Raw genomic sequence first — 25,418 nt, forward strand, 5'->3', positions numbered from 1 at the left:
CACAGGTCTTGAAATTAATTTGAAAACAACATCTGGAAAACAAGCACAACAATCCAAAGAAAAAAGTATCCCCACGAAACAAACACAACATAAGGTAAAAAAATTCATAAGAAATATAACGACTCCGAAGAAGACAATTTTGTTTATTCGACCAGCTCACACAACTTCTGCGACAATCATGGCCACCAACGCATCATTGAGAAAAACAGGCGCTCCACTGAGACCTTCAAGGATTCCAGCAAAACATCGGCGCATAGCATCAAACGACACCTCCACTGGAAATGTCACCTCAGATTCTTCCATTGATTTATGCAATCTATCGACCTATTCGGTTGACCTCGACAGCACCACCAATGCTGTCTCTGAAGCACAAGCTGTTAAATCAAGCGGGTTACCGATGATGAGGAGCTTAGAGGCAAGCAAAAGCCTGAGGATATCGCAATCTTGTCCCAATGCACGACAACTTTCTCTTCCAACTAAGAAGGCTCCTCAGCAACCTCTACGCTCAAAGCTAAATCCTAAACACACGTTGAATCAGGTAAAATCGCGTTTGCCTCAAGCTCAGCGAGCTTCCGGCCCTGTCAACCTCGAGAATCCATCCTGCAAGTGGAAACTTCGTCTTCAAAACATTCATTCGGATGGCAACAAAGTTAATTTAAATCGAGCAAATATTCTAAAATTATTTGCTTGTATTCCACCATTGCGAGCTATTTCATCAGACAACATCAAAATTGTGGAATACTTAACTGAAATGTCTTCCGATCAAGTTCTTCTTCACATTTCATCGGCTGCGGTGAAAAATATGTTACTCCATGCAAACGAGGATCTCCTGCTTTACGGTTTTGATCTAACTCTCGAACCGTCTGCCACGCGACCTGTTCCATCTTTCAAGGCAAATCTCGATCAAGAAGAAAGACACAGAGCCACTCAGCGTTCAGCCCTGCGCCAATCTCTAGCTTCATCACCTGACATTTTGGATGCTGCCACACATCAGTTATTTGAAAGAAGGGCCAACAACGTGAGAAGATTCCCAAATGGCCCACGTAAATAACAATGAGCCAACGCTATACAACAAGAATTAATCCTACTGTCATGGAACACAAGAGGATTTATACATCTGTTCAATACATTCCAAGAACGTCTGGAGAACGTGTTTGTCATATGCCTACAAGAAACGTGGCTACGGGACCCCCCTACCCGCGATGGATTCACTATTCTGAAAACCCGGCTGGAAAAAACCGTAAGGGCTGACCTTTTGCGGGTCTGATAACACTTTTGAAAATCCAGAACTGGTGGTCGTTAGTAGCCTCTTCGAATCCAAATCCTTTTGTGCAAAGTACTTTGATCAAACTTTTGCAAAGATCCACCTTTTCAAACTTCTTAATAATTAAAGTATACTGGAATCCCGCTATGATTTCATCAACATCTTTCATCCAGTCAGTATTGAACGAAATCGATCACACCTTTCTAGGCTATGACAATGCCTCCGTGATCATCTGTGGCGACCTTGATTGCAGTTGGTTTAAATTTGATCCATCTACCAAGCTAAATGTTCGGCTTCCTGATAATGAAGTTATTTCAAGAGGCCAAACTTGGGCTAAGGACCTTTTAGAACGCAATTGTCAGATGTTAAATGGATCAATAAAAGGTGACCTTCCAGCTAATCCTACATGGCATAGTGTGTCGCAAACAAGTACTCTTGACTACATCTGGGCCTCGACGGACCTTTTTGATAAAGCCTTTTCTCTCAACGTGCAGCCAATGACATTTAGCGATCACGACATGCTGCGGCTTGTTTGGCGTGAGGAGCATTGCAACATGTCAGCAAACTACTCCTCCCAACTACAAACGAATGCTGCAGGCAACCGATTGGTAACCAATGGATCTGCAATTGCTTCTCCAAGCCACAGCTTAAATACACTCCAGATAGTAGAATATACGCCTTTGCTGATGGACCACACCCTGAAAATCTCTAACTCAAGAATTTTTGGCTCATCGCCGAAACATCTATATAGTGCTGAAATAGCATCGGCAAAAAAACTACTAAGGAAAGACCTTGGACAAATCAAAAGAGAGCTGAGCGATCCATGCTGCAAGGCAAGGAAAGTCAAGGAACGGCGGCAAACATATCAAAATTGGCTAAGATCACACTCGACCATCATTGATCAAGGACGAGCAGAAACAATGCTAAAGCTACTAGCACTGAAAAATACACGCAAAATCTGGCCCATTTTGAATAAGGGCCGATCCAAATCCATTCCAGCAATCTCTAATGAAATTACAAGTAATAAACGGCGAGAATACTTCACTTCAATCTATGAAAAACCTGCGTGCAAAGATTCCACGCCATTTGATGTGACAACTTCTACTTGGGATATTACACCTTCCTGCAAAGAGCTTGAACATGCAATCTCCAAGCTGAAGAATTCAAGTGCTGCTGGACCAGACCAAATTTCAAATCTCATTCTCAAAAAGCATAGTGTACACTGGGCCAAATTTATCCATGAGCTGTTTTCCCAGATTACAAATAGTAGGAAGCTTCCTTCCTCTTGGTCCATAGCAATCGTAGTCCCTATATACAAGAAGGGCAGTCGGGCTGATCCTACGAACTATCGCCCGATTGCCCTTCTCGATACCATCGGAAACATTTTTGGATCCTTCTTGCGCCAACAGTTGGTGAATTGGGCATTCTCAGCTGGTAAATTTGATTGCCGTCAAACAGTCTTGTCAATTCTAAAGCTGTCAGCAATGGAGGCGAAAAAAAGAATCTTCTTTGCATTTGTTGATCTTCGACAAGCATTCGACGCCATCAACCGCAGCAAACTATGGGCAAAACTATGCTCTTGGCAATGTCCAGATCACCTGTTAGAACCCATCATCGCCCTGCACTCTAACACCTCCATTCAAATAAGAGTAAATTCACAAGGCGACCTCACGGACTCAATACGAACATTCAAAGGCGTCAAACAAGGCTGTCCCCTTGCAGCAGATCTTTTTAAACTCTTTATAGCTGATTTACCGGAGTGGCTAAAGTCTGTCCATTGCTTTCCTCCCAAGCTAAACAGATCTTTTGTTAACCACCAGGTCTATGCAGACGACATAGTGTTGGTTGACCAAACACAAATTGGCCTCCAACATCTTCTTTCTCGCCTGCATGAGTTTCTAACTGCTAACGAATTGTGTCTAAATGCAGAGAAAACAAAAATCATGTGCATCGGACGAATCATGTCGAAGAAGGACAGGTCCTTCCGATGGTGCATAGAAAAAAAGGCCCAAAATGTCGTTAAGTCAATCCGTTACCTAGGTGTAATGGTTAACGACTCGGTCTGCGAAGCTGCCTGGACTAGCGATTTGGTGGACAAAACAAAAATTCTGAGTCTCCAAGCAGTCAAAATTAACAAGGACTATGGGAAATTTTCCATCTCTCCCGTAGTAACGTTTTACCTTCAAAAAGTAATTCCAACACTTACCTTTGGCGGCGAAGCAGCCTTGAATGTCAATCACAACCTATGGCATAAATTGGAAGGAAAATTCTGGAGGCGTGTTCTGTGCCTTCCTAAATACATCTCTATGTCAGCCTTGAGATATGAGCTAGCCTTGAACTCAATTTATATGACAATTGTCTGGAAATCTCTGTCTACCTTACACAAAATGCAACTCGGTTCCTCTATCCCGGCATATAACATCTTCGAGACGGGAAAAGAATCCGTCGACAATTCGCTTATCCATGTATGGAAACTCAAATGAAAAGCTATTATGGATGAAGCAAGTTTATTGGAGGAAGAGCTAATCCTTCACCCACAACATGCTAAAAAGAAGCTAGCAATATGGGATTGGATTACAACTTATAACAGCCGTTTAGCTCTTAAATCTACCCTGCCCACTTCCAGAAGTTTGGTTAAACTACATTGTCAACCAAAATATCTCACGAACTGTCCAACTCGTCATCATAGGGCTCAGTTTCTAAGATTCCGATTGAACGCTCTAAACACAAATTAAATTCTCTGGCTGCGTAAGAATAAAGACTCAGTCAACAACAATTGCCTATTCTGCAAATCAACAGAAGTCGAGACCCTAAAGCACCTACCGACTGCATGCCCAATGTTGACTGATCTTCGTGAAGTGCATCTAAGTGAATTTAAACCACAAATCTATGTGTCCAACGAGTGGTGGGAACACGTTGTAGCAGGTCACAGCATCAAGCTTTCCTGTAATTTAATCAACTTCTTAGATGAAGTATTAAAGTCAGTCCCTAACTGAACTTCATGAGTAACCGAAGGTCATGTCAAAACAGCTTGTGTTTTCTCTCTGTGACCTTGTACCATCATAGTCCAACTTCGTCTGTCAAAACTGATTTTGGCTCTTTTAGGAAAGAGATGAGAATTTATTTTTGAAATGTAACAAAAGCTTGATATAACATATCAAGTTGAAGTTTTACAATAAAATAAAAAATAAAAAAAAATTACAAGCAGTCATTCAAACAAAAACTGCATTCACCAAAGCCGGAAGAAAAGATGTTATGCACACATCAATACATAGGCCTTCTAATTATAAGTCACGCAGCACCATGTACAACAACTTCAGATGTCCAGCCCTAGTCTCTGGTTATCTTCTAGGTGTCCAAAATGTTCCAGCGGGAAAAGATGAGTTGTCTAGGAGCCAGTGCAGAAAAAGTACTGAAGTTGGTGTAGAGCACATGTCACAATCAAAATAGGGACTTAAGAGTCTAAGTTTGTAGTGAAAGTAGAAGCAGCTACTGCTTCTGAGGTCCAAAGGGATGATACAAAGAAGTACTTACCCTTGACACTACTACCCTGGGGCAGCACTGGATAGCGCTAAGGTAGGCAGGACTTTGCGCCCGATACAAACCCAATGGGGTGAGGTGAGGTTCAAGAGATATAAGTGACCTCAGTGCTCCCACCCATAGAAAGTTAGGAATAGTGCCAGGTGATAGTAAATCTCTGGGAAAGACTTGCCTCACTGTCATTGCCTCTGTCCAGGTTCATCAGGTCACGGGTGATCACCATCGGTTTCCTCTGGGTTCCTTCTGAGACCTTGGTCGTTTGAGGAGATGCCCAGATGAGTCCCATTAAAGAATGACAGACTCACATGGAAGGAGTAACTCAGTAACTCTGCAACAGAACTTCAGTCTTCCAGCAAACTCGACTCTTGTTGGAAGGTAGCCCTGCAGATTTCCAGCATCTCAGCAGAGTCTTGAGGAAGACCACAATGAGTTACAGCCAATCGGCTAGCTGGAAACCCTTGCAACAATGAACAGCTGGTTTTCGGCCTTGCAGCTCTGATGACCGAACACAGGCGATATATCTTGATCAGGACAGGTGACTGGTTGGTCCAACCAGTTAAAGGAAGAAAGGCACCTTGCATAGGTCTTCCCCGCCAACAAACGTGGATCGAGGCCTGCCTGGTCTTCCATGTGAAGGTCTCTCTTTCCAGTCTTCCAAATAACGTTTCAACAAAATATTCACATATGTCCCCTTTTGTCAGACTCAGACCTCTTCAAAACACAGTTCACGTAGGTCCCCCTCTATCGAGTTCAGAATGTTCACAACAACGTCCACGTAGGTACCCCTCTGTCAGGCTCAGACCGTTCACAACAAAGTTCAACCAGACTTGCAAGGAGTCTCCCTTCCCCAAGTTTATTACACTTTGTATCGCCCTCAGTCGTGCTCAGACCGCTTTCGAATGTCGAAGACCTTCAAATGTGCGTGGCATTTTTTTCTAGACCTCTGCAGGATCACTTTGACTAACAGTTCATTTTCCCCTTCTCTAGGAGTTGACTTTCGAGTGAGCTACTTCCTTTCGCCAGAACACTCCGTAAATCAGTATTGCTGATTTCACAGCTGTCCTTACTTCAAAGTTAATTCACAGGTCTGCCTTTCTTCACATCTCATCCACACACGTGCATCCTTCACTTGCGATATAATGTTGCCACTTCAAACTTTCTTTATACACACACCGGTCTCTCAGGTCGCTTGCCAACACACCGGCTGTGTGCGTTTCTTTCTTGGTTTTTACGATTTCCTATTCACGAGTCAAGGTTAGTACCACAGGCTTGGCCTCGCCTCCCCAACTCTGCCGTTCACCTGGGAGGGTTGCTGGTGTCCTTGAAATATGATACAGCCTTCTGATTTGGGATATGGCCTTCTCCACGTGTCTTTCGTGGCCTGACGCAGGCAACGACCTCCGGTAGGAAACTCTTGGGGTTTTCGACCCACTGATCTCGTCCCTTGGTTCATTGCTTTGCTCCAGTAGGTTTGTCTTCACCCCGGAAGTTCTGCTCGTACTCATGTTCCACCATGCTCAGAGTGTGTCTCTAGGTTCTGCCTTTTATCCGTGTGAGGAGAGCTAATTGGTATCAGATGTATACACTTAAAAGTCCAGTGCCTGACTTTGCCTGACCCGATTAACGGGACATGTTCAGTAAGATGTATGAGAGTTAGTCTTGTTACTCTCAGTCACCTCCTTCCTCAGCCCAGTGTTTGTACAAAAGGGGGGGAGTTGGGACCTCAGAGAATCTTAAAAAATAGGATGGGTTAGGTGAATAAAAAAGGGGGGAATATCATGTCTCACCATTAGCTGTGTCACCCCCACTCCCGAAGACCCCCACCCAGGTGATCGTCCTACACTGGTCCACCCCCAGGGTCTGGATCTAAAGGCAATGGCCGTGCCCTGGCCACCTGAGAGCGAGATCCCCAGGGACTAGTGGGTGATACACCCTCTGGTTTCTCACATTACCCACAATCGAGGTCCACCATTTGCGACCTCAGGAGAATAACATCATGAGTCGATGTGGCAGGGTTTTAAACACTTGCCCCTGCGGCAGGTCCTCCTCATCGTAGGACAGCCTGCATGCTAAGGGTAGAGCTGTTCATTCGTCCAATACATTCACAATATTACAGAAATGTGTTCAGCATTGGTGGTATTGCATATTGGAATGCATCCATGTTGTTGAAGAGACACTGTGTTTGCCAGTAGTAGCTTAATTCTAGTACCAAAGATATTGATACATAGATTTCCCTCAGGGTTCAGCAGTGAAATAGGACCGAAACGAGCAACAGACAGTAGAATATTTACTTTTTCTTCAAAAGACTGCTTTTTTTTCCTTTGTTTCTTAGTGGGGACATGCATCCCTCAGAAAAAGCAGTAGAGAAAATATATCTGTGTCAGTTTTGGAGACAATGCATTTCTGAAAAGTGTGTACTATTCAGTCGATAACCCATCATGTCTTTATTGTTAGTCATATTACAGAGCACTTTTCCAGGTTCTTCAGGAAATAGGATTTACTATTCGAACAGGTTGGTCCTGGCTAGCTTTAGCTCTTTACAAGTCCCAGAGTTATCTTTTGATATTTCAGGCCTTTGAAATTGTGTCATTCTGGCACATATTTTAGTAGCGATGACCTTTAGAAGTGCCAAGCATTTGTTTATTGCTTCCCCCTCTTTCATTCTCGGCTTGAAAATATAAGTTACTCTAACATTCGCTGGTAGATGTGCTAAAACCTGTTCTGGGTATTGGCTACATTCAATTACTTATTTTCTGTAGGCACACACATTCCAGTATGAAACGTCTTTGTTGTAGTCGTCTTGCCACCAAGTGCTAGAAGTCTGCTAGAGATTAATGAACTAAAACGCTGGTGTTCATTCAGTGTTTGTGTTTGTTACTGTTGGAGCTTACATTGCTGCAAGTCTGTTGGTGGTGTGAATGGTGTTATTAATGTTCTTCAACTAGAGTATCTGGTGCATTTTCCTGACATAAAAGTCTCCCATACTACAGAAATAGTTGTTCTCCTATGATATCATCTAGAGATTGAGAATTATTGGTCGGCATAAATGTCTACACAGAATGGTCTTTTAACAGATTTCTTTTTTTTTAAATTGTCCATCCCTTAATGCAAAGGGTATGCTGTAGTTGTAGAAAACTTCTGATGTAACCTCAATCAGTATAATTAAGTTAGAGCCCTTGAGATCTTCCCTTGGCGCAAAGAAATAGTCGATGTGAGAAAATATTCACATTGGGAGGAATGAGTAGCCCTTCACACATCAAGGATATATCAAGGAGGTCATCGTGCTGCGAATCCTGGCATCCAGCGTGTTGTAAAAAAACAATTAAAATAAAAATAAATTTAAAAAAAGAAGATGACCTCAGCCCTATTGATGAGTGATTCAATAATTTTAGCAGTGCTTTGGCATTTGTAACTGAGAAACATAAGTATGTCTCAGAGTTAAGGACAATTTTAAGTTTAGATGAGTCTCGGAGAACGTCTGAAACTTCAGCAGTGGAAAATCACCCAATCGGATACACAGGAAATGGGTAGACCCAGTTAAAATCTGACAAATGTATACTCTAAGCTTCTACACTTTGCCCTCCTCCATTCTCCATGTATTGCCACATTACATAATTTCCGGACATCGCTTGGACATAGGGCGCTGCATAGACACCTCAGAAGGGGATGGCTGTACTTTTATACTTGTGAATCGATAAGTGACTGAGATTCACCTTTCACTGGGCACTGCCTTGGCCAATGAGGAAGAGTAGCCCGGGCAGTCTGAAGAAGGCCAACATCAAGACTGGGCCTTTTTTCCCATCTGGTACTCATGGCCTATCAGGGTAAGCAACTTCAGAACCTCTGAGAGGGAGCAGCAGGAGTGGATCTTTGGAGCTATTCTTGAGCATGGGAAGGAAAATACTAGATTCAGGGAATTTGGGCCGGCTAATTTGTCTAGCATGTCCGGACCCATTCAGTGACTCTATTCTCAGATGCTTTCCATTAATTTCCATGCTCTCACGAGCCCATCGATCTTGAGCCCACAATGGCTTGGTTGACGCATGTTCCAGCAATCACAGTTGTGAAGGCTGGGCAAGCTGCTGCAACCTCATGAATTGTGCTTCTGTGACACACTTAAAAAAGGACACGAGCAGGACTCAGCAGCCAGATAACGTCAAGATTCATACAGTGACACCTGCTTGGATGGCTCTGAGTCTGACACCTTCGAGTTGGGAGGGGAAGAAGCACCAGGTAAATGGAGAGGGGGCAACCAGGGCCTCAGCAATGTGAATGCTAAACCTAATGCCACCTGTGAGCATCATGAGCATTAGGAAGTGTGGGATGGAAGAGTAGTTTGTATTCGTGGATGCACCAAGGGTCATGATTTGAATGTGGCTCTCTTCTCTCAAAGGGTACTATAGAACATTAAAGACAGCCTATACATGGGCTCCAGCCAGCAGTACTGCAACAATACTTCCCATGAATTAGATTTGTCAAGCATTAGGATTCCAAACCTTGATTATGCCTTAACATCAACGTCAGAGTAGCAGCAACTCTAAGATAGAAAGGATTTACTCCCATATGGACCGCACAGCTAATGACTATGATAAGACAAATCTCATAGATTTGTACTTGTACTAGTACTCTGTACTTGTGCTGATTGTTTCTTGATCCTTTTATAACCAGCCCTGGTTTACTGAAGACAATGTGGATCCAACATTTTAGCAGAAGACTTGGATCAGCGCCATCCATTCACCAAAGGGGCTAATCGGATTTGAGAGCTAGCACTGAGCTATCGACTGATCAACAGTCGGATGACTCCTCCAGCAAATCAATATCAGCATGTGCTCTTCTCCACATAAGAGTGAATACTAAGTCAACAATGGCGGACTTGCGACATCTGCATATGTGCCATCCGAAAGGAAGATTGATGATAGGTCAGCTAGTATTACTTGGGGGTCTTAAGTTTTATTTTGGAGATGACAAATATTGTCAATCAACTGACTTTTATGGCATTCCATGTAAAAAACGGGCAGCTAGAGATAAAAATCAGAAATGGTCATTGTTTGAGAAAAGAACTGCTTGAAGTTTATGGTATTAAAGTAAAACATCGATTCTCTCTGCTAGCAACTTCACAATATCCAGATACAATAGAGGAGAACCCCAGCCTCAGGTCAAGGACAGCAATGTTTGTCACCATTGCTTCTTTTTTCATGCAAGACACAGGATCTCAGAGATTAAGACTGACAGGCTAACCCGAAGATCTTCGAAATATCAGAAGGCAAAGAGGAAAAAGACCAGCAAAGGTCCACTGCAAACAAGTGTAATGTTGACTGGTTAATTATCACCAGTGTGCTGGAAGGACTCGTGTGGATATCCCACTAAATTTCTTTTTAAAGAGTATTTAATTTCTTCAATAATTCTTGAGAAAATGTTGATAATTCCGATGAATTTATGGTAAAAATATTTTTATTCAACCATTTACATTTTTCTGAGGCCTTTGGCAAACATTATACTGTTCAATGCATTTCGGTCAATGATAGACCTTCATCAGGAACTGTGTAAAACGTTGCTTTAAATCTTTGGCCTGATTTACTGTGCTTCCTTATTGGTAATTTATCCAATTTCTCTTCACTCAAGCATGCTTGTTTGTGTTAGCTGTTGCATGTCCTTAATGTCACTTTTTTAACTTCCTGTTGTGTAAGCCAAAGTAGTAGCATCCGGGCACCTTGCTCACCTGCCTGGATGCTACTACTTTGTATAGTATAATGTTTGCCAAAGGCCTGAGAAAAATGTAAATGGTTGAATAAAAATATTTTTACCATAAATTCATCGGAATTATCAACATTTTCTCAAGAATTATTGAAGAAATTAAATACTCTTTAAAAAGAAATTTAGTGGGATATCCACACGAGTCCTTCCAGCAGACTGGTGATAATTAACCAGTCAACATTACATTAGTATTTTCCACCTCCCTAAGCAACAGGGAGGACTCTGGCGACAGGACTAAATATCTTACCAAGTACAGACTACCTTATTAATTAACAAGTAGTGCCCACTCTTTCTCTTATTTGGACCATTGCAAACTAGTACCATAAGCACGGACAGAGCTACAGGCTTAAAATTTAGAATGGGAAATTGAAAGCACCCATACGCTGCACACTCGGAGAAGCATTAGATGTTCTGAATCTGGACCATTTGTTACATATATTTGAAATTAGCTCTTGGCAACAAAATCATCATCATCGATTAAACCAAATGAACGTTTCATAATCTCTTTTTTTCAGCCAGACATCAGTCTGGAGATGCGTAACCAATGCTGGATTTGACGTTTTATCTGTGATTAGCTCTATGCAACTCTGACAGATGGCATCTGGAGCTAGTTAAACCTAAAAGCTTGGCCATTCTGCTGGGACTAGACGCATTAATACTGTGCTACTGTAATACTTAAAATGGGCCTTCTGAGAAGTGTGGATACTGTCTGCTTAAATGTGTAGTTTTGTAGACATTTTTTGGGATTGTTTGGTTTAAAACTACAGCAACTGTGCTGAGAAGTGTCCTCATTTCCTAAAAAGAACTATAACAGTCTAGCCGGCGAGTGCTGGTAATGTGAAACGCTGAAGAGCGATGGAAAGTTTTGAATCCATCATAGCCACTGCCATTGTTCTGGGAAAACTTGCAACAAAAGTGGGATGGTAGGCTCAGACTAGACTGTCAAGCTTGCTGGATCTACAGTCTTATGCTACAGCTCAGAAATTATGCCGAAAGAGGCAGGAGTTGGTCTGAGGTTGCTTGTTTTCTTTTGCAGAATGGATATGACCTGATAGTTTGGGCCGCACTACCCTTTTAGTGTGGGATCCTGGCAGTTCTAAACAGGGTTTGCCCTCTTCTGTAATGGACGTGCAAGTGGAAAACAATGTTTTGGGAGGCTCCACCGAGCTATTGCCAATGGTTATGATTAATGCTTTTCTATTAATCACTTTTCGGTGTTGCACAGTGCCAGCAATGTCCAGAAGTGTCACAGGCATCCGGGAAATGCTGATAACCACCCACACTTGATGCCATTATGAATTACAACTTCACAGGCAGATCATGTGTATGTTTGATGACTATTCATTAATTACAGTGCTCTCCGCTGAGACTACCAAGAGAGGACAGCATTTTTCAGGCACAATCTCACAAAACCACATAACACATATCATACTCCACACACGCAAGTTTTAAAGTCAGACATATGCTCTTTGCCGGGGTCTAATAAGGCATTTTGGTTAATTGTTTGGCCTGATTGATTTATTATATAACTTGTGAAAGTAACATCTCTAATCAATTTTTTTATATCAGTTTGTATTGGAACGTTGAGCTAATGGATGTGGTTGGTTGTGGGGTTCTTGTTTAAAAAAATGTATTTATAACCTGGCAATTATTTGAATTTCACTTTCTTCTTCGTGATGGTGATTTGCACTTTTTCTTTGGACGGCATACCTCATCAGGCATACTGGAAATATGCAAGAAAACAGCTGCATGTGTCTTATTTATTTCTGTATGTGTGGGTGAATGCTGTGTGAGAATGATGTAGAGTGTGCGATGTCATGGGCAGAATGTATTTGTATGAATACCAGAATGCCTAACCCAGGGTCCCACTGAGAGTCAGTTGAAATAGGTAACCTGGGTGTAGGGCACCGGTGGGTACTCCCCTTAACATCTTAAGGACTTGCTGGATGTACTTAATAAATGACTTATGAAGGACTTACCTCAGTCTCTGGAGAATTTTATTCATAAGAAAAACCAATAGATTAAAACGTTTTTTTTTTATAACTCACTTTATGCCAGGCTTCAGTCTCTAAGCACTGACCGGTAAACGAACCCCTGCTGCTCGGCACTGACTTGTTTCCAAGACACGTGCTGTTGCACTCAGCTATCGTCCCTTTAATGATTACACTCGTTATTCAGCATATGAAGATGCTCATTTCATGACTTGTTGAAATCAGAATTCTGGTACGTAGATTAGAAATAATGAAAAATGCAATCAATTAGAAGTCATGACTTAACCTACCTCTTTGCAATTTTTTATGAAAACGAACGTAGGCATCGCTGTAACTGCATATCTCGCGACCAACTCCTATGATTAAGAGAAAAGTATAATTAGACAGGCTTATCACAAGTTCTAAGCGTATCTTATGAGAAGGTTAGTGTGGTGTGACAAAATGACATCTGCTCTGCAAGAGTACAAGGGTGAGTAGCCGCTGAAGTGCCTACTCAGCCCTCAAACTGCTACAAAACAAGAGTGATTCCAGTCATAAAGGTAAAACAGCACAGTTAAGAGATATACCTTCTTTACGTTTTGTAATAACATGGGTTGAGGGAAGGCGATACTCTCAAGAGGGGTGTGAATGTGATCCAGTAGCCACCCAAACAGCAATAGTACAACAGTCCAAAACAAAGGGAATGCCCTATCAGGGTTCTATAAAAATATATATACTTTAAACACATCATCTGCAGAAATAGCTAAATAGAAAAATACTATACAAAACTGACCCCTGTGGAAAGAACACAGAATAAGCAAAGATAGCAGCACGCAGCACTCTGAGTAATGAATCAAGGGTGGAAGGCAAGTAAAAACCACAATGTTCTTTAAAAGGATATGTTCTTGAATGCAAAAAGGGATTACAGGTGACCTAACGAGTATCTAGGGCTCAAAGGTGGACCAAGGGGGCAGTTAAGAGTCAATAATACCTTTCAGTGTTTTTTTGCAGTTCAACAGAGTTGAACTAGGCTTCTTGGTGCTGTTCATGAAGTTCAATGAGGTCAGTTCACCAGGGTCAGTTCGACTGGTGATGAAGATCGGCAGTGAAGATGCTAGTGGTGCAAGCAGCAGTTTGAAAGTGGCAGATGCAACAAAGATTGTAGTTCACGTGGAGGCTATAACGTGCTCAGCTAGCACAGTGCATGGGAAACAGGTTTGAATGTGCAGTTAAGCAGTTTGTGTACAGCAGTTGCGTTGTCCTACATGGGGGAGCGGTGTCGAGCAGGGGTCGGACAGGAGAACGTGTTTGGTTCGAAGGCGATGCTCGAACTGCGGATGGTAAGGGCCACACCAGGGTCAGTTATACAGGGTGGATGCTGGTGACTGGTTTCGCAGTTTGAGTTGGGTTCAATATGGTTGAACAGACTTGAATCACAGTTCAAATTGGTTTTATAGTGAAACACAGAGATCATGTTTGCCTTGACACTTTGGTTAGTCTGAGTCTGGATCCAGGGACTCAAGGATAAGTTTAAGTCCTTGTTCTCGGGCTCCCAAACATGGGGTGTCCCACAACTGCAGTTGTCCTACAACACAGTGGGGTCCTGGAGACCGTTGTGGCTGGCCGAGAGGAAAGTCTTGTTCCAGAAGAAGGTCAACGTCATTGGTTCCTGGGGATGGTTAGGTGACAGAGCTCACCTCTGTCTTGGACACTCAGTCTTCACCTCACTGGCAGAGGCCTCTGGAAAGATCAACTATCCCAACAGATGTCCAATTTATTCTTCTTTAAGTGTTTGTCCAAAAGAAAATCAAAGGAGGGGTGGGAGACCCCTTCTTTTAAAAGCAAAAGTCTACAGGTGATAGGTCAAAAGCAAGGCTGCTTTAAGGGCCCAAGCCATGTCCTTGGAACAAGTGGTCCTTGCCTTCTGACATCACATCCAAAGTATGTTGTGCTACAAGAAGTGGAACGAACAGAAGGAAAGACAGAGGAAGTCCATCTTGTCTGAGCTCCCTCTGTCTACACTAACCTCACCCCCCTTCCCTTATCATTAGAATCAAAGGCCCTTTGGTATGCAGCACTGTGATGTAAGGCTGCTCCTTTTGTGAATGTGTGTGCCGTCTGATTCCTGTTTCCAGGACAGCTTCCTGTGAAGTGGCTCTCTTCTTGGGGAGGGTGTTACCTGTCCTCACAAAGGAACAAGGAGAGGCGACCCCCAGGGCTACAGTCGTGCTGGACAGGAAGACTGGCTAGGGGAATACAGATAATCCTTTCACAGCTAAGCTGGGCTCAGAGGGCTGACACATGTGTGATACCAATTTGATGTAGCTGTTAATAATTCTGAGAAATACCACTTCGTTATTGCTTATTTTTAAAATTGAACATGCCAACAGGACAGTAAACTCATAATTATGGAGTTTTGCAACAGAGGTGAATATCTTAAATGCAGCACATGCGCTGTAGAGACTTGCCTGTCACTGCAGCAGTCAAATGGAAAACTATGACCTCTGAACCTGCTCTGTGCCACTGGAGAGCAGGCGCTGCAGATCAGGACACTGATCCATCAGGGCATAAGTGCCTGCTGTGCTTTTGACATGGAGCTTAGGAAAGAGGATTCTGATTAGCAGATTTTCCTTTCTGAGATGGAATTACCTGTATCATTTTATAAATTTAATGAAAATCAAAAAAGGCTGGGCTTCTACACCCTTGTCAGATGGTAATCGATCACATTAGTAACTTCTCCAAAGCAATGTCCATTACTCAATGAATATTTGCTAACAATCAGCCTTGAGGCGCTGCACAGGGTGAGGTGCATTCATATGTTGACTACAATACAAATTAATTAATTGCAAAGTAAACTGCCAGTATTGTAAAAGTAAGCAATTAAGTAGATTATACAAGATGAACAAAAATCATGATTAGGTTTCAAGGCAAAAACGTGCAGTGTATTGTTCAGCAGAAATCTGCATTACCTTACCAGAGACCCTCTTCCACACAGTCTAATGGCAATGTTCTTTATTCAGGAGTCAAGGCAAATGAAGTGTTACAGCTTTGATCATTTACATCAGTAACACCTACACATTGGGCCTCATTACACGGAAGGCGGTAATGGTTAACGGCCACCGTTAATGGTAACGGTGACCGTTAACCATTACCGCCTTACTACGAGGTCCCTTAGCGGGTTGCTGCTTTAACGCCTGCTTTTTGCAGGCGTTAAAAACCAACCGCTAAGGGAGCTCGGAGCTAATTACGGCACCGCAAAATTGCGGTGCCGTAATTAGCGCCTTCCCCATTCCCATAGAGCCCTATGGGGCAGAAATGGGAATGGGGAAGGGCAATGGCGGAAGGGGGATTTACCGCCCCACCAACCTTGGAATGGGGCGGTAAATCCCCTTTCCGCCAAGGCGGTGCCGGTAATTTACCGGCATGGTCCAGGGTGCTAATAGCACCCTGGATCACCGCCTTCCGTGTAATGAGGCCCATTGAGCTTCAATCTTTTCCAAGAAAAAGATTAGCACATTTCAATGGAGGCCTTGTAACTTTTAAATAGGAACATGAGCTAAAGAGGTTAACCTTTCAAAGAATTACACTGGAAAACATAACCCTTTATGAACTTTGCTCGTCTCTGATGTAGTAGGCTTTGCGTATGAACAGGTTCAAAGCTGTGTTGTGCAATTTATGAATGTTTACGGAACATGTTAACTAATAAAAGCAAGGTCATCGTCTACATATGGCTGCAGATTAACTGGCTTTCAACCTGTAAACCTGCACCCCCAACCAGTTGCTTAATCCTCCTACAGTCGGAGAATCTGCTGATACTATCCTAATCATGGCCAAACCTAGAATAAGGATTCTGAGGGAATTCTCCTTAGAATACTCACCCCATGGATTCGTAAAGTCACATATGCCATCATTCTCAGGAAGGAGACCGTTAAAGGGCTACTTCAGGAATATTGCCAGATGTATTCTGACAGTCCCCATATTGTCCATCCTGTGCACAAAGTCAAGGGTACTTCTTACAGTGGTGAAAGTCAGTTGCAAATATAGCGACACTATTGCCATTGCACTTTATTTCACCATCAATAGTGACCTTTTGTGATGCTCATTATGGCCACACTAATGGTAAGTGTAGTGAAATACAACAGGCTTGAGGTGATACACCTGATGTTCAGACATCTGGTGGCCATCTAGGTATTCCAATGACGGCAGAATCACTAGGCACTTGTGTTGTGCTTACCCAGTTGCAGAGTATCTGAATATTTGCTGATGTGTGGACAAACCGCAGCCTGGTCACATGTATCAGATGGAATTGCCAGGTGTGGAGGAAAAACACAGAAAGTCTTTTTCTGTACTTACCCCCACATCATCCAAGAAAAGCAAAGTTGAAAAATCTGAAACAGAAAGCTGAACATTGTCTCTTGGTATAGGGAGGCGGTCAGTGGTGGAAATGGTCAGACAAAAACAGACACTATAAAGATCCGACTGGTACTGATTAGACCAATTCAAAGTTTTAGTCTTTCAGATGTATGTTTAGGAGGTGGCAAGGATGACTGAAGTGGCATGTATTTGATATGTTTTTCCTTTGGTCAAGGATTTCATTGCAAAATGCTCTTCTGCAATGCCAACCATCAACACAATTCTTCAAAAATGAGAGAGCTTGGATGTCGAAGGGCTTTTGGGGCATGCCACATTGTCCAAGAATATTCCCAGTGTTGTTAAACTTGATGACAGAGAGGAAACGCTGATATAACAATACAGGCTCTCTAACCCTAAGCAACCATGAAAATAAATTAACCAGCAATTTTCAAATCTGAATACTTTAAATTAAGAGTTTGTACTGATCTCTGATGAGATGTTTATTCTGGGAATGACAACAGTTTTTTAAATCCAAAAACCCTTGCACAAGCAGAACATTTCTTTCACCCAACTTAGTTTTGCCATGTTTTTTTAATGCATAGATGACGACATGGTCTTTTTTAATTTTGGCCGTTAGGTGGCACTTACCACTCATAAGCCTATAAGCGGAAACGGAATTGGGTGCCTTTGCCAACAGGCTTTTTTTCAAAGTAGTTTCAGATGTTGAAATGACTTTAAAAAAAACTCTTTGAAATATATGGGGTGGGAAAGGGTTAAAATGGGTTGTGAGGGGTTGGGATACGGGTAAGCGAATAGGGAAAGGGGGTTTGGTGGCGACCTCCCAAAATAAAAAAAAATAGAAAATAACAAAAATTGATGCATTTTTTTCAAAGTAATTTAGGCGTTCTAAAAATCTGTTGAGAGTTAATGGATTAATTGTATCTGTAAATGTGCTACTGGTGTGATAAATCTTAAACTAGTGTGCCTTCAGCCACTTGATTTATATTTGTTCCTTGCACTGAATTCCTATAAAAAGCAAGCATGGATAAAGCCAACAGTTTTGGCTTGGTTATAGGTGTAGGCTTTTATCGGGAACTGTATCTAGGTATTCTACTGGCAGGGGTATTTTTTCGGCCCTAGAAAAAGGGAACTATATTTGGTTATGTTGGGCCTAAAATGAAGTGCATTGAAACCACACAGAGATGACATATCAAAATGCTGATTCCACAGAAATAGAATTAAATGGGCCTAAAAGTGCAGAAATCTCGTCGTAATTGCAAAACACATGGTAGAAGGATACATGGAAAATGTGATTATCGAATAAAAAGGTCAGCTGTTCAGTTTCAACTACAAAAACGTAAAAACGTGTTAAATCAGGCCATGGAAATATGAGACTAAACTACAGAAGGGAATTCAAAAGCACGCACAATGCAGTACAAAATGGGCCTGGCATGCAATTGTTGGAGCTCAAAATCAGATGCCTACTTTTCAACACAAGTGGCTGAGCTGATGCTGAAGTGTATCATGTATAAAAAGGAATTGGTCCCCAGTGAAACTCCCTGGCCTGAATCATTCAAATATATTATAAGGTGAAGGGGACATGGATGTCATGATGTGAGATATTCAAAGGCCTCGTGTGATAAAAATTGAATATTCAAAGTGTGAGTTTTCTGTGCCAGAAGAACTGTATTAATATCAAAAAGATATTTTCAGAGGAGATTCAAAGACATGTTCAACTCCTTCCCCATTATATCTCTGCTATCTATCTGAAAGACAATTTATTTGAAGTTTCAGGCCCAGAGAGAAGAGCTGTATTCATGCGTGACAGAGGAATTTATTGGTGTGGGTGGGTCAACAGAAAGGCCACTCTTCATGTGCTGAACTCTGTAAAATCCCCCAAATGTAAGCAATTGTGTGGTCTGTCTCTGAGCTAACTGGGGTGATGGCCTGCAATCAAGATTGTCAAATGATGGCAGAGACCATTTGGCCAGGAAGATAGGATCTCTTCTGCAGACCAGACCTTTGCCTTCACATGAGAGATTAATAGTTTTATACTAGGCCAGAGTCAACAATGGAAGCAGATGCCCAGAGTTAATCTTCATTGGAGAAATTAAACCTAATGTACTCGAAGCGAAAATATGCATTTAACTTGCAATAATTGAGAGGTGGCTATATAAGTGTTTCGAGGAACCATAAGTCGTTCAGTAATGGTTCATGTATCATTAGAAAGATGATGAGCAGGCATACATGTTGAATGAACTCTCATAACAATTTGACCTTGTGAACAAGAGGCACAATCTAAATTGTGATTTTAGATCCCCAGAAAACATAAAAAAGCAATGATTCAGGGAAGTGATAGATTAATAAATTAGATATCAGGTTAGAAACTTTCATATTGATGACTGTTATAATTTTTGGATTAATCACAAAATAAATGTGCTTGTGCAACAATGTGCCAAGATGAGACATTTCAATAAATCTGCCACGAGTAGAGGAATCTAAATATATATAATGTAAATTTAGGTGGGTGGATTGATGCCTCCTATTATTTAAACTTAACCACTACAGGGGCTTATCCAAGAGAGGGGGCTAGGTTTGAATGAAGATATGGAAGATAGTTGTCCAATCAAAACCTATGACCAGTGAGCTGGCATATCATCTTTTAGACAGTTTTGTGGGTGTGGTTTAAAATTCATAAGGGGACGTGCAATGAAAATCAGGAGTTTCCTAAAAATCATCTGGGTGGAACTACTGAAGAATTGCTGCCCAATTACCATTTCCTCTGAGACAGGAATTGGGAAAGGCTAAAGCTGGCTGGGACCCATACAAAGAGAGCCAAATAGAGGGATGAATGCTAGAGGTTTCCCTGACTGAACCTGGAGAGGATGTCTAATCAAACCCCTGTGTTTCCCTGATGTTTTTCCTGAGCACCAAACCCGTAGATCCAATGGAAGTAATTGTCCAACATAACTAAGTGTGTTGGGAATCTGTTTGAGTTAATATATTCCCCTTAACTAGTGGGTGGGGGGCAAAGTGAGTAGACCCTTAGCATTTTACAAAATAATAATTTAATGAAATCCATTAAGGACAAATGACACAGGGTTATTTTGTTGAAGTTCAAAATAAACAACATTGTTCCCAGTGTGAATAAAGAAATATATTCTGTTTAATATTAATTGGGTACACCCACTCTATTTTTGCCAACACCAGAATCCCCTAAAGGGAAGGGGTGTCCTTGCAAAAAGGAAATTCCTAACTGCTTAACAGCACCCATCAAAATTTGGTTTACATTTGATGCAGCTAAACCATACTGTAATACCTTGCTAAGCGCGCATTGAGATAACCATCTAGATCGCTGGATGTGCGAAATTGTTTTTGCAAAGTAAAGTGTTGCAATTTTGATTTGTATTTAATCTTTGTTTTGGTGCCATGGAGAATGTGTCCTGTCATGTGAAGTAGTGTAAATATTGCATTTTCCGTAATAATAGAAATATATTCTTTCTATACACTGGCCTGGTTCTTGGCTTAACATTGCTCAAGGGTGAGAGATTCACTGGTTCTAGATGAGCCATAGATAGGGCTAGGTAGAATATCAAGATGTATGTGTGTGGCATTGTTGATTGGGGGGGAAGTGCTCCCCATATTACCAGGGATCCCAAAAATATATCTCACAAGTCAAAGAGATGAATAGTGAGAAGATGGGCACCCTATTGGAAAGGTTACTGTTGTACATAATTCTATTTCAATACATTAGAAAAACATACATGCAAACTTGACACAGCACACACAATGAATATTTGTTTAATATCAATGCTATAATCTGCTCATTCATTGCAAATGTGATTGGTGATCGTTATATGTATATTTATTTGATCAGTGCTCTTATCCTGTCCACTCAAGCATGTCTCCCTCTCGTGGAGCACTCGCCTCAGATTCTGTGTAGGGGGATTTGCTAAGTTGCTTTTGCCTCTGACAGGAGCACAACAATGGTTTAATTACTGTAGTGGTGTTGTACAGTTTACAGACATAGATGATTTAATCAGCCCCTTCTGGTGACAGGCACAGGGGACAAAAATGTAGTGATTAGGAGGACTGAGGAGGTTAGCTATTGTCAAAGTTTAAAGAGAGGCAGGACACGTGCCACTGCTTCCACAATGCGCATTTCATGGATTTTGTGTACATCATATCCACTGCCAACGTATTGTGTTCACATTTCCTACTCCTTGTTAAAGTGATCAGCAGGATTCCATGCCTGCCATTTTTACAAATACCAACAAATCAAACTGATGTAGTGGAAAACCTCTGTGGGAGCAGCATGCCCTGTGCCCTCTCTTAATAGAACTTTGTAAGTTTAACACAATACTCTCTGAAACACAATATCTCCGAAACCCACATCACAGCAGCAAAAGCATAGCTTAGCTCTTCCCATGGCCCTTTTAAACAAACACAAGGCTTTGATAGTATTGGCTGATTGTTTACTGAGACAGATCTTCCAGCATCAGGGCTCGACACCCCTGCAATCACTCTGATGCCAGTCATTCATTGTGGTGTTCAAACCCATACCCATGCCTCGTGCAGTGCCACCTGTTTGTACTCATGGCACATACCATGTGATTACCTCAAATACAAGGGGCGCATGGTTTCCCCTGTGCCAGTTTGAACACCAACTCACCGTCTCCTGTGTCCATCCAGATTGAGAATGCAGGAGGGAGTAAGGCTTTGCCCTACAACATAACAATGACAACAAGGTATAAAAGAACCTGAGTGCAGCCAGGCCATGTCGGAGCACACGTTGGAGAGTGCCCACCAAGCAGAGCTCTCTTATTCCATGTTGGCTCATGTCCCACGACGAACAGTATTGCTGAGGAGGCCCTGCAGTGTGTGAGTGCACGGTGCTGGACTCCCTAGGTCCGGTCTATTCACACCATCCTCTACATGTCAGGGGTGCTCCTGACACCTGCTGGTCTGCAGGCGTGTGTGGCACCAAAGTAGGAGAAGTGGCGCAATGACACCCTGGGGAGAAAGGAGCGGCTCACACCGCTGAAATGAAGAAAATGTCCCACCTGAGAGAGTGACTCTCGCTCAGGGGAGAAATGTAGCAGCCACTCACAGGAAGGCAGTGTGATGCCACGAACAACTAATAATGGTTCCCATATTGAGGAGCGGGCCTGCACGGTCTCTGCGGCAGCCAGCACAAGATGATGCACCTCCCCCAGTGAGTATGCCGTTAGAGGAGAAAGAACGAGGCGGGAAAGACAGCTGCCGCCATGACAGCAGCCATGCTCCTGCCCGGAGACAGAGAGGAGCGACTTTTATCATTGCCGGTGCAGCAGCGGTAATGGACAGCTCCTGCCTGGTGAGCAGGAGGGAATCCACCGCCGGAACAGAGACAGGGAAGACTCGCCCATGACTGAGAAAGGCGCTGCTGCAGAAACACACCTAACTGCTGCCTGGAGATGAGAGCATAGCCATGGGTGAAAAGAATGAAAGGGAGCTGCCTTGAACTCCCTGCCTGTACAAACTAACATCCACACAGCAGATGTGGCCCCCGGTTATGCCGGTTGTGGCTTTGCCTGCATGTGGGCAAAGAGGAGCCCTTCTCCAGCATTTACCAGTGAATGGTTATCGCCCAAGTATGTAGCCCAGAGGCCCTTATTTACTTTTGTTGTAGCTGTGTTCCTGCACTATGGATGGCACACTCAAAGTGGATACAGTGAAGTGTCTATCTGAAACTGTAATCCTGTTAGCTGCCTGTAGGCTTAATTTGGGCTCAGTAAAATTGGACATTATTGGTATACCACCTTCCTGGACTAATAAAGAAAATGTTTTAAGGAATATTCTGTATGCAAGCTCAGTGTAACCATGAGCAATGAACCTGAACCTGAATGTAACTAAGAAAATTTCTAAGCAACTAAGTCAACTTCATGCAACAGCGCCTCGATGCCCCTGGGCTGTTAGTGCGCTTTACAAATCTAAATAAATAAATACATCTGTGCAAGTGGGTGTGGTTAAAATTGTATGTTTGTTTATCTGCCCAATCCTACATGTTATTAAGGAAAAAGGGTACAATGCTAAATGTTGGGAGCAACATCTCATTTGCGCATTGTCATTTTGTTTCAATATAATTGGGATGGGATGCGGTGTCCGAACCTCTCCCCATGCATGCCTCATGCAGTGTCATGTGTTTGTACACTTGGCACATACCATGCAATTGCCTCAAATAAAACGGGCGCATGGTTTCCTGTGCACCAGTTTGAACACCAACTCGCCGACTCCTGTGTCCATCCAGACTGAGAAGGCAGGAGGGAGTGAGGTACTGGGACAGTCAGAGACCCCGTTCGCCAGCTTCTCATTGTCAGTTAATCTTTGGGCACACATTTGTTTGGTCTTTTGGGTAGACTTGGGTGAGCTGTGGAAGGGTGGACAGCAGTTGGAATCCCAATGGAAGGTTCTTTAATAAGAGCTAACATTCATAGATACCCACAGTGACTGGCTGCACCCTCTGAAAAACAATGAGGGGCTGAACCCCTTAGTGTACTTTAGCCTCCAAGCCTCTCCTTCATTCACCCAACCTATTCTGCATGCAACACCCTTCTAAGTTAACAGGGCCGTGCTGTACACATTCCCAGTGCTTTACGATTCAGGCTCTCTCTGTGTCACCTCCAAATGTGCAAAGTCTTAACTTCCAAATCTAATCTTCACGCTCACCAGGCAAGTGCCTTCAAATGTGCATCCGCCAAGTCTTGGCTCCCAAATCTAATCTTCACGCTCACCGGGCAAGTGCCTTCAAATGTGCATACGCCAAGTCTTGACTCCCAAATCTAATCTTCACGCTCACTGGGCAAGTGCCTTCAAATGTGCATACGCCAAGTCTTGACTCCCAAATCTAATCTTCACGCTCACCGGGCAAGTGCCTTCAAATGTGCATCAGCTGCTGGGAAGAAGCACACTGAGTTGCTGCTGCAGCACACTCAGTTGCTGCTGCCTTCCTCCAAGTGGTTGTGTCGCAGTGACGTACTAGACAGCAAATGTAACATTACCTCAACGTGCAAGTTACATGCTACAGAGGAGGCACGTGTCTTCGTCCTTCTAATGCTATTTATCCTTTGTCCTTACGAACAGATACTTCCTTAACAAAAAAGCAATACCTTTTAGGCAGGCTGGTATGAGGGTGTTGAAAAGGGGCAAGAGAGCACCAATACCAAGGTACCCCAAGTCACCTAGGAGACGCACATGCAGTCTTGGGTTCTGGCACTTAGAACTCCAAGTCTGGAGAAGCATTTCCTAAATGAGGGGAGGATGTTGACTCTTGGAACGCGACAAGAATTAACACCAATCGTTTCCAGAACGGTCGTCCTCTAGGTGGCTGACCAGAAAGTTATCAAACGTTGCATCATGGTTTGGTGCTTTATATTAAACATGTGCAACCTGCAAAGAAAGTGCTCAGTGCAGCTGGGATAGTGAAGGTAAAATGTCTTTTACCACCCAAAGGCTATTAGGTTAATGATTTCCTGAAAGGTCATCTGCACATGCGCTAGGTGGCCCAGTGTCATGGGGGTCCTCGTTTCCCCATCATGGCTTTTTTAAAAACAAATGTGTATCCAACTCCACTTTGCATTTGGAACTTGTATGTCTGACCTTCGATTCCCAGCATGGAAAGTGCTGCTGGCCAATGAACTTGGAGCTTTTTTTTAGCAGATTTGCATCTGCGATACATTATTTGGTGTTAATTGTTGAACGGCTAATAAGCATATTGTGCAATTCTGAATGAGACTGCAATGTAGAAGATTTTGGATCCATGCTGCAGAACATGGAGAACCCATTTTGTTAGTTTTGCTATTTTTTATGGCTGCTGATTATAGGGTCCTTCTGAGAGCAGGCAGACGGTACTGTTCACTTGCTCACTCACTCAATTTATCCACTTACCTGTGCATTCACCCACCCACTTAACCACTCAATACACCACCAACTCACCCACATACTGACCCTCCACTTGACCACCCAGCTCTCCACTGTGCCACACATGCGTCCAGCAAGCCACTCACTCGCCTTTCCTTACTCACCAGCCTCTATACATTCACTGACCTATACTGACCCAGCCACCTCTACTCACCGACCACCACCTCACCCAGCACTCCAACAAACCAAACAAGACACTCATTCACATAACACACACAACACACACGCACACACTCTACAAACTTGCAGTTCTCGAAAAGTCACAGGACCTGTGTGCATTTCTGTGTCACCTTGTCTAGTTGGGTACAGTTCGTGTAGCATTATTTTAAATACTGTTTATTTGGGGTAGAATGAGGGGGTTTTGTAGGACCTGTAAGGAATTGCAGTGTCTCAGTCACCCACATAACGTCACCGACTCAATAGAGGATATTTTTGATAAGGTGGTATGGCTGGGGAGGTCCACTCACTTCAGGCATTGGAAAGGTTGCGAAAACTGTACTTGTACACAATAACATATTCACCCGGTCAACACAAAATTATAAAAGGGGAGTTTGGTCTCCATGCCTATTCAGCCCTTG

General features: G+C 42.8%; 1 protein-coding gene across 1 annotated transcript in view; it reads right to left on the reverse strand.

The window, feature by feature from the left end:
• LOC138516040 (uncharacterized) overlaps positions 1-25,418 on the reverse strand; it is a 105,302-nt gene that overhangs the window by 30,623 nt on the left and 49,261 nt on the right. Inside the window, exon 4 of the mRNA XM_069630847.1 lies at positions 12,840-12,905. Within this exon, the coding sequence (XP_069486948.1) occupies positions 12,840-12,905 (66 nt within the window). The remainder of the gene's footprint in view (positions 1-12,839; positions 12,906-25,418) is intronic.

Source organism: Ambystoma mexicanum, chromosome 6q, assembly GCF_040938575.1.
Source record: "Ambystoma mexicanum isolate Mex_15411 chromosome 6q, UKY_AmexF1_1, whole genome shotgun sequence".
NCBI classification, from domain to species: Eukaryota; Metazoa; Chordata; class Amphibia; order Caudata; family Ambystomatidae; genus Ambystoma; species Ambystoma mexicanum.